This window comes from Chiloscyllium plagiosum, chromosome 19 (genome assembly GCF_004010195.1).
Source record: "Chiloscyllium plagiosum isolate BGI_BamShark_2017 chromosome 19, ASM401019v2, whole genome shotgun sequence".
Taxonomy (NCBI): domain Eukaryota; kingdom Metazoa; phylum Chordata; class Chondrichthyes; order Orectolobiformes; family Hemiscylliidae; genus Chiloscyllium; species Chiloscyllium plagiosum.
Genome location: NC_057728.1, coordinates 11,723,349 through 11,741,260, shown reverse-complemented (window position 1 = coordinate 11,741,260; position 17,912 = coordinate 11,723,349). Strand labels below are relative to the sequence as shown.

General features: G+C 40.7%; 1 protein-coding gene across 2 annotated transcripts in view; it reads left to right on the top strand.

Annotated features, from left to right (window-relative positions):
* Positions 1-17,912, top strand: part of LOC122559514 (sortilin-like) — a 115,335-nt gene that overhangs the window by 30,375 nt on the left and 67,048 nt on the right. For both annotated transcript variants that reach the window (XM_043709088.1, XM_043709089.1), the window contains exons 2-3: positions 6,850-6,912; positions 14,202-14,278. In XM_043709088.1, the coding sequence (XP_043565023.1) occupies positions 6,850-6,912; positions 14,202-14,278 (140 nt within the window). The remainder of the gene's footprint in view (positions 1-6,849; positions 6,913-14,201; positions 14,279-17,912) is intronic.

Genomic DNA, 17,912 nt, shown 5'->3' with positions numbered 1-17,912 from the left:
CCCCCCCCCTCCTCTAGCTTATCTCTCCACGCTTCAGGCTCTCTGCCTTTATTCCTGATGAAGGGCTTTTGCCCGAAACGTCGATTTTGCCTGTCCTCGGATGCTGCCTGAATTGCTGTGCTCTTCCAGCACCACTGATCCAGAATCTGGTCTCCAGCATCTGCAGTCATTGTTTTTACCTCGTTGTTTATTTGGATTTTAGTGAAGCCCTCGACAAGGTTCCACATAGTACAGTGTGGGCGGCACGGTGGCACAGTGGTTAGCACTGCTGCCTCACAGCGCAAGAGACCCAGGTTCAATTCCCGCCTCACGCGACTGACTGTGTGGAGTTTGCACATTCTCCCTGTGTCTGCATGGGTTTCCTCCGGGTGCTCCGGTTTCCTCCCACAGTCCAAAAATGTGCGGGTTAGGTGAATTGGCCATGCTAAATTGCCCGTAGTGTTAGGTGCAGGGTATATGTAGGGGAGTGGGTCTGGGTGGGTGCGCTTCGGCGGGTCGGTGTGGACCTGTTGGGCTGAAGGGCCTGTTTCCACACTGTAAGTAATCTAATCTAAAAAAAATCTAATTTTAAACTAATACGTAAAGTTAGGTCACATGGAATTCAGGGCAAGTTTGCAATTGGATGCATAACTGGCTTAATGGCAAGAGACAGAGTGGTGGTAGAGGCTTGCTCTTCGGACTGGAGGCCTGTGACCAGCAGTGTTCCACAGGGATGGGTTCGGAGCGGTCTCTTGTTTGTCATTTATATAAGTGATTTGGATGAGAATATAGATGACCTAGTTAGTAGTTTACAGATGATACCAAAATTGGTGGCACAGTAGATAGTGAAGAAAATTGTCTAAAATTACAAAGAGATCTTGATCAAATGGATTAATGGGCTGAAAAATGGCAGATGGAGTTCAATTTGGATAAATGCAAAGTACAGAGGAATCTTAGTTATCCTAAGGACACAGGCAGGGTGTATTTCGTTTGCATAATCGAATGCCAGATAACATAGTTAGCCAAGTATCAAGACCTTGAGATCTTGTCCAGATAATCCGAAAGTTGGATACTTGAATGCTGGATAATCGACGTTTGTCTGTATTGCATTTTGGAACAATAAACAGTTTTACTGTTAATGACAGGGCATTGGGTAGTGTTGTAGTATAGAGGGACCTAGGGGTGCAGGTACATAATTCTTTGAAGTTTGAGTCACATATAGACAGGGTGATTATTGCCTTCATTGCTCAGACCTTTGCGTATAGGAGTTGATATTTTGAGGCTGTACAGAACATTCTGGAATACTGTGTCCAATTCTGGTTGCCCTGTTATAGAAAGGATTTTATTAAAGCTGGAGAGGGTTCAGAAAATATTTATCAGGATGTTGCTGGGTATGGAAGATTTAAGATAAAAAGAAAGATGTGATAGGCTGGGACTTATTTTCACTGGAGTGAAAGAGGTTGAGAGGCGACCTGATAGAAGTTTATAAAATAATGAGGGGTATGATAGGGTCAGTGATAGTTGTCTTTTCCTGAGGATGGAGTATTTCAAGACTGAGGGCACTTTTTTTAAGGTGAGGGGAGAAAGGATGAGGGGCAAATTCTTTCCAGAGGGTGGTTCATGTGTGGAGTGAACTTTGAGGAATTGGTTGATATTGGTACAATTACAGCATTAAAAAGACAGACATATGGTTAGGTATGTGAATAAGGAAAGTTTGGATGGATATGAGCCAGGAGCAGGTAGGTGGGACTAGTTTAGTTTGGGATTATACATGGCATGGACTGGTTGGACTGAAGAGTCTGTTTCTGTGCTGTGTGACTCTATCACTCTAGAATTTGAAGATTTGATAGATACATTATTTCTTTGGATTTGAATCTCTGTTGTGTTGGGCGTCAGGAAACAGTTTGAAAACTTTCTTTTGCTGTGCATTTCAAGGTCTTTCTAACTGTGTTCTATATTGGAAAGCTTTTCTAAAATTGGTTTCTTCTGTAGCCTCCTGTGAATATACCTTAGTGATAAAGCACTGTGTTAATTAACTAAACAAAAAATGATCTAGCGTGTCAGATTTCATGCTACAGTCTGACTTGTTCAATGGTAACATCAGCTGGCATCATAACAAATAGAGCTACAAGAGCAAGTGAGAAGTGAGGAATTCTGTTGTGCCTGACTCGCGTATCTCCTTAATGCCTGTCCACTATCAGCAAGGCATATCAGGAGTTATTGGCATAATCTCCACTTGCCAGGACAGGTTCAGCTCTAAAACATTTAAGAAGCTCAACTCTATCCAAGACAAACCATTCCATTTGATTGGCAGAATAAATCTAGGTGAAATGGAGACAACATCTGGAGTACTGTGTAGGCTTGTTGTCTCCTTATTTAAGCCAGGATATAATTGTACTACTTGTAATTCAGGGAAAGTTCACTCAACTTATTCCTGGGATGAAGGGGTTACCATATAGAGAAAGATAAAACAGGTTAGGCCTTTATGCATTGACATTTAGGAGAATGAGAAGTAAGTGTAAGTGAGTAGTGCCGCAGCAGATTGAGTTCAGAAACTTGCTCATAACCTTGAGTTTGCGAGTAGGCTGTTCAGACTTGGACAGTGTCCTGGAAGGACAATAGAACTGGTGACTAATGAATCACTTAAGTGGTGGAGTAGAAGATGGCTTAAGATAAAGTTTGTCTTCATTGGAATTAATTGTTGTTTCACACTGGGTATAGTTGCTGGATAAGACAGCCTGACAACAGACAGGAAGCGGTGATAATAAGGTTGTACTTCTGAGCATGTGAATGGTGTTAAGTCTTTGTTCTTTCTCATAGACATCATTCAGTTTTCAGAGGTGATAATTATATGATGTGAGGATTAGCCAGTACATGACACAGTTTTTTAGTTAGATAGGTAAGAGTGGAGCCAATGAGCAAGGATAATACCAGCCAGCTGGTTAGCAAGGTGTTTGGAGGAGGACAAATGTTTCAATCACCTTGCTCAGGTATATTGGCAGGTAAGATTTGAAACTGGGTCTCTGTCCCTGAGTTGGGGATAGAATGAAGAGAAATACAGTTTGGAGGAGGATAGCCTAAATCAAAATTTGCAGGAATGTAGAGAAGAATAAGGATTGTGATGATGAGCTATGTCTTTTGTGACTATGGTTAGGCTGTTTTAACGCTGTGTCCAGGGCATCAGTGTGAATGGAGAGATCTAAATGGGCAGTTCTGGAAGTGTTAGGCACAGATTTGTGAATTAACACAACAACATCCATGAACATTTAGAGGAAATAATGCAAGATTCAACGTCATGATTTGGAGATGCCGGTGTTGGATTGGGTGTGCAAAGTTAAAAATCGCACAACACCAGGTATAGTCCAACAGGTTTAATTGGAAGCACTAGCTTTCGGAACGCTGCTGCTTCATCAGGTGGTTGTGTACATCACACTGTAAACTTTTGCTATAAATTCTGTCTTACAATTGAGTCCTCCACGACCACCTGATGAAGGAGCAGTGCTTCAAAAGCTAGTGCTTCCAATTAAACCTGTTGGACTATAACCTGGTGTTGTGTGATTTTTAAGATTCAATGTGACAGCTTAACAATATCAGGCCTCTTGAAACCAATCATGAACTTAGAAGTCTTTCTAACTTTGTTTTATCCATATACTTCATGGAAACTTTTAAGTATTGACCTGTTTGACAGTAAACCTATTCACATTGTGTGACATAATTTCCAGCTTTTACATTATTGTGAATTCTAAACAAATTGTCTTTATTAGCAAACTTGGGCTATTTTCAAAAGCCAGGAGTTTAGAATTACAGTTCGCTTACTACTTTAGAAAAATGTTTTTTTAAAATATTCTTTGTTGATAATGCCTCAAGAAAATAAAAGAATCATATTTTATAGAAGAAGCCCTTCAGCTCATTCAATCTGTGCCACCAAAAATATGCTAAATCTGCACAAATCTAACTTTATAGCAGTATGGTCCATATCCTTGAATGCTATGCTATTTCAAAAGCTCATCTGAGTACTTTTCAAAGGTTGTTAATGTCCCTTCCAGGCAGTTCTTTACAGATCTTCACCACCCTCTGGATGAAAAATGTTTTCCTCAGATTCCCTCAAAACCTCTTCACTTTAAAATTATGCCCTCTTCTTATCGACCCTTCAACTAAAGGGAATAGCTGCTTTCTGTCTAATATGTCCATGCCTCTGAATCCTACATACCTCTATCAGGTCTCCTGTACACCTTTTTAGCTCTAAAGAAAACAAACCCAATTTATCCAGCCCCTCTTCAGAACTGAAGTGCTGCTGCATCCAGGCAACATCCTGATCAATCTCCTCTGCATCCCTCCAGTGCAATCAAATCCTCACTATAGTGCAGTGACCAAAGCTAAGCACAGTACTGTGAACTATGAAAAGTACATTAATTCCCTGCTCATATATTCTATGCCTTCTTAACAGCCTATTAACCTGCCCTGCTTGGGACAAACATCTGAAGATCCCTGTGAACTTCCTAGTGGCCTGCCACTTGTTGAGTACTTACTTTTCTTGTTACTACTTGTTATTTTGGTAGCACTATGTCACCCATACCTTTGTCAGGGTTAAGTTTTATCTGTCACTAATAGAACACAGAACAGTACAGCACAGCACAGGCCCTTCAGCTCACGATGGCGTGCCAAGCATTTATTTTAATCTAAGATCAACCTATCCATACAGCCCTCAATTTACTGCCATCCATGTGCTTGTCCAGCAGTTGCTTAAATGTCCCTAATATATCTGTCTCTGCTATTATTGCTGGCAGTGCATTCCACGCACCCACCACTCTCTGCATAAAGAACCTGCCTCTGATGACTCCCCTATACCTTCCTCCATTCATCTTAAAATTATGACCCCTCGTGACAGCCATTTCCACCCTGGGAAAAAGCCTCTTGCCAACTACTCTATCTATGCCTCTCATTACCTTGTACACCTCTATCAAGTCACCTGTCTTCCTTCTTGTCTCTAGTATGAAAAGCCTGAGCTCACTCAACTTTTCTGCATAAGACAAGCCCTTCAATCCAGGCAGCATCCTGGTAAATCTCTTCTGCAACCTGTCTAAAGCATCTATATCCTTCCTAATGAAGCAACCAGAACTGGACACAATATTCCAAGTGTGGCCTAACCAAGGTTTTATAGAGCTGTAGCAAAACCTTGCAGCTCGTAAACTCAATACCCCTATTAATGAAAACCAAAACACCATACTCCTCCTTCACAACCCTATCAACTTGGGTGGCAACTTTGAGGGATCTGTGTACATGGACTCCAAGATCCTGCTGTTCCTCCACAATGCCAAAAATTTTGTCTTTAGCCCTGTATTCAGCATTCAGATTAAACCTTGCAAAATGAATCACTTCAGATTTAACCAGGTTGATCTCCATCTGCCACTTCTCAGCCCAGCTGTACATCCTGTCAATATCTGCATGAGCACCCGACACTCTCTACAACACCACTGACCTTTGTGTCATTGGCAACCTTACTAACCCACCCTTCCACTTCTTCATTCAAATCATTTATAAAAACTACTAAGAGCAGAGGCCCCAAGAACAGATCCCTGCAGGACACCACTGGTCACCGACCTCCAGGCAGAATATTTTCCACCCACTACCATTCGCTGCCTTATTTAGGTCAGTCAAGTTTTCCTGTATCCCATACCTCCGAAATGAACCTTATCAAATGCCTTACTGAAAGCCATATACACCACATTCATTGTTCAACCTTCGTCAACTTGTCTCGTGACATCCTCAAAGAACTCAATAAGGCTTGTGAGGAATGACCTGCCCCTCACAAAGCCATGCTGACTATCTTTAATCAAACTACGACTATCTTTAATCAAACTATGATTAACTACTCAAAGGCATGACCTGCCCCTCTCAAAGCCATGCTGACTATCTATAATCAAACTAATCTGCTCATCTGACCAATTGTTCAGTATTCTCCTGTAATCTGAGATCTCCTTCCTCCCCCTTCAACCATCTGACCAATTTTCATGTCATCTTGTCATTTGCAAACTAACATGTCATCCTCTGCAGCCCCATTCTCATCTGCATCATTTATGAGAAAGTGAGGACTGCAAATGCTCGAGATCAGGGTCGAAAATTGTGGTGTTGGAAAAGCACAGCAGGTCAGGCAGCATCCGAGGAGCAGGAGAATCAATGTTTTGGGCATAAACCCTTCATAAAGAAGGGCTGAGAGAGAAATAGGAGGCTGGAGGTGGGCAAGGTAGCTGGGAAGGTGATTGGTAAATGCAAGTGGGGAGGTGATGGTGATAGGGCGGAGCACATGGGTGGCTCCACCCTCCCCTCTGACCTATCACCATCAGCCCCCCACCTCCATCTACCAATCGCCTTCCCAGCTACCTTTACCCCACCCTCCTATTCATCTCTCAGCCACCAATCATCCCCAATACATTCCTGATGAAGGACTTGTATCCAAAATATCAATTCTTCTGTTCTTCGAATGCTGCCTGACCTGCTGTGCTTTTCCAATGCCACATTTTTTTTGACTACATCATCTCCTGAGCATTGCAACTAGTAAAGGACCCAGCACCAATTCCTGTGGTACACCACTGGACACAGTCCTCCAATCACAGAATAGTCTTCTACTACCATTCTGTCTCCTGCCATAAAGCAAACTTTGGATCTAACTTGCCAAGTTATGTGCTTTTACCTTCTTTATCAGTTTCTCATGTGGGACCTTGTTGAAGGCCTTAGTGAAATCCATATAAACTACATCAAATGCACTACTCTCCTCTACATGCTTGGTCACCTCAATTCAACTATAAATTGTTTTGGGTTAAATTTTTATAAATTTTAATCATTTTCTACAACTTTTCTTTTTACATTCAGTGCACATTTGACGACGATGATGGTTCTACTGTAACGTTGGCTTGGGTCGGAGATGGAACTGGGGTAAGTTAATGTTTTCATGTGTGTTTGAATGAGTAGGATACATCACAGCAATCGTGTACAGCCCTTACAAAAATGAAGCAAATGTTTTTATCAGTTATAAAGTCAGCAGTTTCATGGTGTGTTTGTTTTTGGACAATTTGCATTCTGTATTCATTTGAAAAGTTAACCAAAAACTGAAAAAATTAGTTTTGTTGTGAGGAAACCAGAACCCTGTATCCTGTCTTAAATGAGGAGGCCTAATTCTATGATCCCTTTGTTCCAGTAGATAACTGTGCTCTTGAAAAATACCGGTAAGCTATGGGGTTGTATCATAGATTGTAACCTATGCATTTACAAGTGCAGAAAGTTGTTATTAGCACAAAACGGCAGAATTAATGCTACTGAGTATTTAAGGTATTCCAGTTAGCTGTGCAACATTGCACTCAATGTTTACTACCATGTGGTAAAAATCAAGACCTACTGTTGAAGATGATGATGAGTTTCTTGAATGCAGTGAGTTTATCAAAACTGTCAAAGACAATGACTTTAGCTTGCTGTGTATAGTTTTGGTCTTCTTATCTCAGGAAAGATATTGCTACAAATGTGCACAAGGTTTGTTCTTGGGATGGCAGGACTGTCCTCTGAATTGAGATTGGTTGAACTGGGCCTGGACTCTCTAGGGTTTTGAAGAATGAGAGATGAAATACTTAAGGAATAGACAGGGTAGATGCAGTTACAATATTTCCTCTAGTTGGGGAAGTCTTGAAACATGAGGCACAACTTAAAAATAAGGGGGAACACCACTTAGGTATGTGATGAGGTAAAACTTTTCTACTAGGAGATTTTCAAACTTTGAAATTCTTTACTAAAGATGGGAATGAAGTGGGTAAAAGACATTAAAGTATACGATAAGTTATAATCATATTGGATAGCAGGGCAGGCTCGATGCTGTACCTTCCAGATACTGTATTGTACCATGAATTCCAATTGAGATTCCCCGATCATCAAAATCACTTCAGATTTTCATCCATGACAGAAGTAGGGAACCCATTATGAGGAAGCACGTTTCCTAACTTAATATTACTGGTGAAGCTATTGGAATCAAAAGAACAAGCTTAGACATTTCCGAATGGCCAAAATATGAATGTGGATAGAGCACTAACAGACAAATCCTATGCAGACAGATTTTAAGGTATTATAATAAGAAGGAAAACTGGGCAACAGATGTGTTCCATTAATAGTATAATAATAACTAATGATGGACTTGACAGAACCCAAGCATTTAGTAGACATGGCGAGTTGGATTTTCATGGAGGAGAAAGGAATGTTAGGTTGAGAAACTTACTGACTTAGCACATTTCCAAAAATATCTTATCCCGCCATGTTTTCATTTAAAGGATTGGTGGTGAGGATGCAGTGGGACAGACTTGGGCCCACCATCTCTGAAGGCATCTCACAGGTAGCCAAAGGCAGGCAAGTGCTGAGGTGGGCAAGTTACAAGATCGACCTCTGCTTCTCCAGGATTTTAATGCAGTTATCTTAAATACTGCTAGGCCTTCAAGCCCACACCTTTCATACCACATCAATCCCATTTTCCTTGCATAAACCTCATACTATTAAGCCTCTCCATTTTCTAACCATTACGCCATATCCCATTCATGTAGCCTTTCATCCTCTGTGCTGTTCCATTTGTGTTCACCACTGATACAAACAATGAGTTTCACTTTGACGGTGGCAAGTATTTGGAGAGTTCATGTACTAAGAACAAAGAAAGTCTCCTTTGGGAGCAAAAAACTGCTGCTCCTACAATTTTATAAAATTGTCAATAGATATGACCATTCATTGTAGCAATAACGCAGGCTTTACTCCACTTCAAACTTCTCAGTGTCCAAAAAACAGGCATAACATGACAAAAGACTGAGAGATAATTTTAATAAATATAAAATATTTAATCAATCAAAGTTAAGATTCCCTTTTAACATCTATAAAACATGTGTGTAAATCTGATTCTGTCAGTGAGAAATGGAGCTGAATTGCACTGACAGAAATAGATGACCAGTCATTTTATTAGTGTGGTTCAAAAATTAGCTATAGAGTTTTTCAGCTCTTTAATTTGCTGTGACTGAAAGGCCTCCGGTAGTGGCCTTTTCCCATTTCTGCCTAGGAGACCCTTGAATTTTGCCAAAAATATACTTATTCATAGAATTTATAATAGTGTATTACATGATAATTGAAAGTTGGCATTAAATAAGGTGTGAGCTAATTTCTTACAAAACTACATATTGCAAATTGCATTTATAATTGCAATTAATATTTAACTGAAGATCAAGGATTTTACCCAGTTTCCAGCCCCTTAGCATCTTATGGCTGAAAGGTGTTAGACCTTCCAGAGGCCTTTTCCTACTATGCCTTTGTAGCTGCCGCAAATGTGATTGAAACCTTCAGCATTTCGTCCTAGACCTTGCAACGTGTCCATCCACAACACTCCCACACTGGGACAATTCTTTGTGCTGGGCGACCAGCAAATTTCAAGCAGACTAATTGATTTTCTCACTGTATTTGATTTTTACATCTGTACACTTCTCTGGGAGTAGCCTGTAGACCACAGAGTCCTATGTAACAGAGTTACTCAGAATAAACTTTGACAAAATCATTGCATCTTTTACTGTTCTCTTTTCGATTGCATAAGCACATTCTAAAAGAAACTGGTCACTGGTGGTCTCTCTTCTATACAAAGGATGTTGTGAAGCTTGAAAGGGTTCAGAAAAGATCTGTAAGGATCTTGCCAGGGTTGGAGAGTTTGAGCTATAGGGAGAGGCTGAATAGCCTGGGACTATTTTCCCTAGAGCATTGGAAGCTGACGGGTGACTTTATAAAATCAGGAGGGGCATGTATAGGGTGAATAGCTAAGGTCTTTTCCCTGGGATAGGAGAGTCCAAAACTAGAGGGCATAGGTTTAAGGTGAGAGCGGAAAGGTCTAAAAGGATCTAAGGGGCAACTTATTCATGCAGAGGGTAGGGCATGTATGGAATGAGCTGCCAGAGGAAGTGGTGGAGACTGGTGCAATTACAACACTTTGGCGATATGAGGACTGAAGATGCTGGGAAGTCAAAGTCCTTTATCAACATTTAAAAGGCATCTGGGTGGGTTTATGGATAGGAAAAGTTTAGAGGGATATGGGCCAAAGACTGGCAATGTGACTAGATTAATTTAAGATATCTGGTCAATATGGGCGGGTTGGACTGAAGGATCTGTTTCCATGCTGTACATTTCTAAGACTCTATGCCACATCCATATCAAAGCCAATAAAGCTAAGCAACTTGGCAACAGTAAGGTAAGATCAAATAGCGATACATACAATCATAAGAGGCACAAGAGTTTGAAAGGTACAATGGCTACAAAGTGAAATTGTGCAAAATAGCTCTACAGATTAGGAGGATTTGAATTATTCATACTTGTCTCATAATGTCAATTGAGTTGTCACAGAGTTGAATAGGTAATGGAAGCGGGGATCATGGGGTGCAGACAGGAAAGTGAAAATGTGATCAGCCATTATCTTACTGAATTATGCAGGAGGTTCGAAAGGCCAAAAGGCCGTCTACTGCTTCTAAGTCCTATGTTCTTATGCTCTCTGCACTTGTTCATAAAAGTCAAGTGACTTAATCATAGAGATATACAGCATGGAAACAGACCCTTCGATCCAACTCGTCCATGCCGACCAGATATCCCAACCCAATCTAGTCCCATTGTCAGCACTTTGCCCATATCCCTCGGATTTCTCAAGTCGGTGCAACATTGAGGGTTGAAAGGCCTGTACAGCGCTGTTGCGTTTTATGTTCTTAAACCCTTCATATTCATCTACCCATCCAGATGCCGTTTAAATGCTGTAATTGTACCAGAGTCCTCCACTTCCTCTGACAGTTCAAAAGCTGCCCCTTAGGTCTCTTTTATATTTTCCCCTCTCACCCTAAACCTATGCCCTCTAGTTCTGGACTCCCCCACCCCATGGGAAAGGCTTTGTCTGTTTATCTTATCCATGCCCCTCATGATTTTATAAACCTCCTTGAGGTCACTCCTCAGCCTCCAATGCTGCAGGGAAAACAACCCCAACCTATTCAGCCTCTCCTTCTAGCTCAAATCCTCCAACTTTGACAATATCCTTGCAAATCTTTTCTGAACCCTTTTCAAGTTTCACAACATCCATCTGAAAGGGTGTTATATTTTGTACAAATTACTAAGTGGTTAATTTTACTGAGTCATTTCACAGTTTAAGTGTATGACTTATAAGTTTGTGCTGAGCTATTCTCCATTTTTGTTGCCTTTCCCCTGTAATATCTATTTTTACAGGTTCAGATTAGCTAATTTATTAATATTCAATACACACATTTGTGATTGGAAGCCTTTCTTTTCATCCTTCTCTCCCCCCCCCATTACCAAGAATAAATCAAAGTGGGGAAGCCATACAATAATTTGTGCAATATTTAGTATTGCAATGCATTAGTACCTGAAAATGGAACTGCTTTTGAGTTTAAAATGGCATAATTATCTGCAGCATATTCAGAAATGCAATTTATCCTTTTTTTTTGTGCATACCTCTCCATGGTTTCTTTAGCTTAGAAGGTGGGGTGACTAAAGTTACATTGATTTAAGTCATAACACTATTCAGTTTCAAGTGGAACCAGTTTCTAGCCATTACCTTGTGATGTGGAATGACCTGCTCTGCCAGTTTTTAAACACCTTCAACAGAACATGTTTGGTTATATTGTTCTTAGCTTCTGCAGGAGAAAATTGTTCTGTTAGTCATTGAAATGCATTTATCAGCATATTTCACCTCTCTGCAAGAGTTTACACATTGTTCGGCTGAGATTCATCATGCCATCTACATTAGGAATGCCCAACTTCAGGTTCACAAGCCACATGTGACCTACCAGACTATTTCATATGGCCTGACATCTGCTTTACCAGTAGAAGGATTTACATTTAATTCATGGATTTTCCATAATTAATAAATAGATCACGGAAAAAATATGCAAAATGCACAAATTGTTTTTACATGCTGTATTTTTTGTGTTATGCAAGTTGTATTTGAAGCAAGGGTTTCAAATCTAGCTAAGTGGAAGATTTTGCAATGAGTCCTGGGCCTGGAGTTGTGAGCAGTCTAGGGCCCATAACCGTGATGGGGAACCTATGGCCAAGTCAGGGCTTTCAGGGAGCCTCAGGCTTGAGGACGAGAAGAAAGAGACCAGAGTTTCACCATGGGGAGAAGGCAACAAGAGTTAAACGGGGGTGGAGAGCTGCGAGTCAGTCCATGATGATAAGAGGGCTTGATAGTCAGGCTGTCAGGTTGTTCCTATTAATTTTTCTTTTGTTTCAGTTTTATAGATGAAACTGCCTTTTACCAAAGTGAGTCTGTTCAGAAAAAGTTAATTTGGCCAGTTTCATTTCATTGCAAAATGTATTCTCGTGGGCCAATGATGCTGGTGAGCTAATACGGAGTGCAAAGCACCCCTGGATTATTTCCTTAGTTAAAGGGGCTGAGTAAGAGAGACATGGAAAGGATATAGATGAGAGAGTGAGGAAGAAGGAGAAAGGAGGAAAGAGATAGCAGTAGGGAAGCGAGAGAGGCTTTAAGACGATAAAACCCCAGGCAAAAAGTCAACTCATTTCTGACACCGATTCGCATGCGAATTTTGTGGAAGCCACCTCACTAGATGCAAACCAATGTCAACATTAGGTTTACCTAACTCCTTAGCTCAGCTTCAGCTGCCGCCACTTTCCTGGTGCTGATGAGTTGGGACTGATTCTTTTTCTCTTTCTTGCTCTGTTTCTTAAACAGAAAGATAAAGATGGACTTCATTATTAAACTTGTCTGGTGCTTTTTAATGGTCATTTTTATTATTTACTCAGTTAAATGATCAATTCATTCCCTTTTTAAAGAAGTTAGTGTTTATTATTGTGGAAGCACTTTCCCTTTTGAAATATGCACCCAGAGGAAGGGAGAAATTGTAAAATTTAAAACTATGATGCACTAAGGAATGTTCTGACTCAGAGAGCCAAATTCATCTTGGGCACAAATCAGGTGGTATACACCTTGCCCAATTTTCCTTGCCATTTCACTCCATTCCTCCCTCTGCTGCTTCCATGTTTTAACCTCTGATTCGTATCTATTTAGCTCAAACTTCTCATTGTTTTATACATAGTGTATACTTTCTCTCTATAGGGACATAACCCACTCCCCTAAAGCTAGAGAACTAAGGCTTGGGAACTCTGTGTGCACTGATACTACTGGATTTTGCCCAACTAAAGCTGTAGAGCATTGAGAAGCATCCTGCTGCTTCTTCAGGTAGGACTACTATAATGTCAGGGAAGGGTTAACTGGAGCTGAGTATGTAAAGACCCCAACCTCGAATGACAAAACTTGGGGGAAGGAATCTATTACTGTGGCAGATCAGCTGGTCAATAGTTATGCCACTGGCTGTTGGAATGTAAATAACTTGTCAGCAAGGTTGATTTAGTTCCAAGTTGTCATCTCCAAGCACTTTTCTGAAAGCTATTTTGGCCATTAAAAATCATCGTAGCTACTCAAACCTTCCCAATGCAGGTAATTATGGACAGGTCATTGGTCAATTTGGACAAAAGGACACACGCACGCGCACACACCTGCCCCTGTCAGCATGAGCGTTGAGTCATTTCCTTCCTCCAAGGTATGCCAAACCGATGTTTCTTTGCAGTATGGTTGTTCAGGCATTGTGCCATGGAGATTTCCAGCACTGAAGGGCATGTTCTGCCGATTGTCTCTGCTTGTTACCTATTCCAGAATTAGTGTCACTGCACCTCTCTCTGTTCTGAGCCCTTCTTCACCTCTGGAGTATGTCAAGTGCAGGAAGTAGTAATGTTCATTTAAAATGTGCAATATGCAAGGTTAGAAAGCAGTAGAGATCTTGAGCTGTGCTAAAGCTATATGAAAACCTGCTGTATGACAAGACCTAAAAGACCCTATGAGATTTCTATAAACTAAATTCTCATTTTGATTATCTTGCTTTGAGAAAATTAGAACGTGTTCCCTTGATAGTAGATCTTTTTGTGACAGTTAATCCTTTTTAATAAACTTTCCCTCGGTATTTATGATTACTTTTCTTGCAGTGAGGATACACATGCATATACAGAGTAGAGAGAGAGAGAGAGAGAAAACATACTTGCTGCATTGCTCCCCTCCCCCTTCTAATAAACTTAAACATAACCATTACTTGTTAACTATAAATTTTCCACTATCTCGTACTTTAGCACTAAAATGAGCACTTTTTTTGCAGATCATTCTTGCTTTGACTACTTTCAACTTGCCAGTTGCTTGGTTGTTTTTTGGTGGATCCTCACGACTGTACAGAAGGTAAGACAATGCCACTGATTTTTTTTTCTACCCAGCAGTTCAGAAAAGGGGGTCTGATCATACTCTTCTGAAAATGTGAGTAATTGTGCTGCAGGAGGTGAGATCTTGGCAACATTTCCTCCAGTAACCTGGTTGCCCTGGTTTCCCTTGGAGATGGGGGTGGCAATGAGTTGCCATCTCAAGCTGTTAGAGTCAGTGCATTGAAGATACTCCCACAATGCTGTTAGGTTAGGAGATGCAGGAGTTTAATCCATTGACTATGAAGGAACAGAATAACATATCCAAGTGTGACTTTGGAAGGGACTTAAAGGTGATGGCATTTCTATGTAACTGCTACTTTTGTACATGTAGAAGATTTCAAGTTTGTGAAATGCTGTTGCTCAGGGCTTGAGCAAGACTCTGAGAGATCTTTTTTCCTGAAGTCTCAGTTAATAATAAGTGCAGAGCAACCGGCATGCCTGTATAAGTGGTAGGCACAGGTCTAAAACATGAGGATCCCAAATGTGGCTAACCCATGCCCAGTGATTATAACTTAAAATTTGACTGTACCTCTCAATGGTACAGTTGATTATGGCTGGAACAGATCTTGGTGGTTGTGCAGCACTGAATTAAAAAGTACAACAAAGAGAATCTTGGTTTCTGGACAATGCACTGGAGAGATGGCTTATTTCTGAAAAGAGTCAGAGACCCTCTGGGAATATACTTAAATGGTAGTGGAGATCAGTGCTGGAAGTTGAGCCCCAAGGACCTGGATACAGCCGGTCCTGTTGTCCCCCATGCTTAGGTGGGAACTTATAGGCTGTGAGCTGCTCAATGATACCCTCCAAGGTTATCTGCCATCTCCAGTACTGAAGATCAGCAGCCTTTGAATAGCCAAACCAAGGGCAGCCAGAAGTTGGGCACTAAGGCAATTGACTTCAGTTGACTTCAGTATGAAATGTGGAATTATTTGGTTTTAGTATTTACTTTGTAATGTTTAGTTTGAGGTGGTTTTTACTTTTGCACTGTAATCATACCGATGCTTTGATTAGAAAAATAGGAAAGTAAGGGACTGGATAGTTGATGAATGGGAAATTGCAGTTGTGTTTACTTGGATCAAAGTCAGATGTATGTTCTATAGACAGTACAACTAATAGAAGGCCTGAGTTGGTTGAACTTTTTCTTTGTTTCTCTTGTGGTCTGACCATTCAACTACTTGTTGTGTACCTGCTGGAAAAGGCTGCCTCTTTGTGGTGAGGGATTGCAGCCCAAGATGAATCTTAATGTCTGCCTTGATAAGTGCAGGACTCTTCCAAGCAGTGGAAGTATTATTTCAGCTCAGTCTGTTCGATCACAATTCTTGTAGGCAAACAGCACAGAAAGGTATGGATTCAACACTGGAGTGATGTCAGTTAAGTGTTCCTATCGTCTAGTATCTAGGTTTTGGTTCATCAAGTGCTAGCATATCGCCAGCCTGGGAGGAGCCACACTTAAATTTAATAGTCTCACTTCTCTGCACAGCCATTGGCACTGTGGTCTGTAATCTGCTCTGAAGATGCAGTCATAGTAGGTGACAGATTTCAGAAAGGAGCATCTTAGTGAAGTGTAAAAATTGTTCCTCAGTAAGATCCAGGTAGCAGAATTATTTCTTGAATACAGTGAAGAGCTACAGCTTCCTGTTGAGCATCTACCTGTTCTTCCTCCTCCTCCTCTTCATCTGCATTCTATCGTCGTGCCATATTTTGGGGGGAATTGGCCGAGTCACGCAACCTTGTCTGGGTGCAGTTTGTTCAGAAACTTGAAGTCAGCAAAGACTCCTTCACACCATGTCACACCACTCCTTGTGGCTGTTTGCAACTTCAACCTCAATACACAACACCAAATTCTTGTAAAGTTGAAGCAACAACCAGAAGAAATAAACCAGCACTCAACCTAATGATCTCTTTAAATAGCATTCTTGAATAGGGTCCTGTCCTGATGCTGAGATCTTGTTAGATTAAGAGAGAGCATTAGCTGTAATGAAGAGTTTGGACATGTTTGTGCGAGAGTCAAGTCAAGGGTTGCATAGCATATCTTGGTGCCATCTATCCAATTTCCTTTGTCAGTGACGTTTCATCAGTGCTGATGTTCTGATGACAAATCATCAGCCTGAAATGTTAATTCTGTTTCTGCCCAGATATACAGCCTGATCTGCTGAATATTTCCAACACTTCCTGCTTTTAATCCTGATCAATGTTCGGTCTGACGGAATTTTTTTATCTCTCATCAATTGACCAAAAACCTTGGTGGATGTTTATAACATAACAACTTAGCCAAGATGGGTTTCTTATGGCATAATGTTGGGAAAAGGGAAGGTCAGTGCACTAGGGAACATTACCTGTAACAACTCCTAACAATGACTGCTAAGCTTTCTCAGTTGTGAATTTGACAAATTCACCAATGCTGACAGGAGCAAAGCACATCATTTAACCACCAGATGGTAACATTAAGTAAGGGTCATCTTTCACTCCTTACCCTGAGTGCCTGATAACCATATTGTGACAATGTAGAAAGCGCAATGTGGTTTTAGTATGACCCTCCTTCTGCTCTCTCTCTCCCCCCCCCCCCCCCCCAGCATGTAACTCGCATGAAAGGAATACCAGATAGTGTGTATGATATGCAGCATATTTACCACTTGTTCCAGTTTAAAATAGGGGAAAGGCTATCTATCCATCAATCTGGAACTCAACCAGCAATAAGAAACTTTCAGTCCAGAGAGTACTGCCTGCCATTAAGAGAGTAAAGTTCAACTTTGTAGTGGCATGAAGTAGAAAATGGTGGTTACACCATTCATAATCAATAAAAATGAACTCAGATTTGTTCCTCTGTCAAAGTTGCATTTTACTCTTATTGGGCTTTTAATTATCCATTACAATTAAATGGTGATGAAATCTGACGAAGTAATTGTTTTATCTGTGACTATATCTTGGGTATAATGCAGATACAGACTAATCCAGCTGTGGGTTAGCCTGTGCCTTGGGTACACTCAAATTCATTGGATATTCTTCCTTTAGTTCTTAGGTACTATGAATAGTTAATGAATGACCTAAACCTATTGAAAGAACATCTCTGCAATACGTGTTACTGATGATCGGGCAGGACTAACACCTTTGTTGAAGAGGAGCATAATTAATTCTCCTGACCCTATATGTTTTGTGATCTCATGTCCTAACTTACTCCTGTATGCTGTTCCAACCACAATTCTCTCCTCTTCCAAATATATCTAAGGTGTTTTTTTTATTATGGGTTGGAGAGAGCTGTGTGGATGCTCACTCATCTTGCCCTGGTAGCTGTCTTGGAATACGCAGTTGAGGTCAGAGGTTAATTTTTGATATTTCTTGGGTTCAGCTATGCATGCTGACCTTGGCTTCAGCAATGAGCAATATTTGATCTATAAGCATCATCTTACAAATAAAAATGAAAGCTCTTAAAAAAAGATTGCACAATAAACAAGTTACAACTACATCTTGTTTAGCCAGTAAGTGTCATGAGAAGGAATATATTGTATCATTCTGATTTTCTGCTTCATTGTACTTGATGGATGAAAACTAAAAACCGATGAATTCAAAATTGTGGCAGTAGCTTGGAAATGCTTGACACGTTTGCATGAACTCTT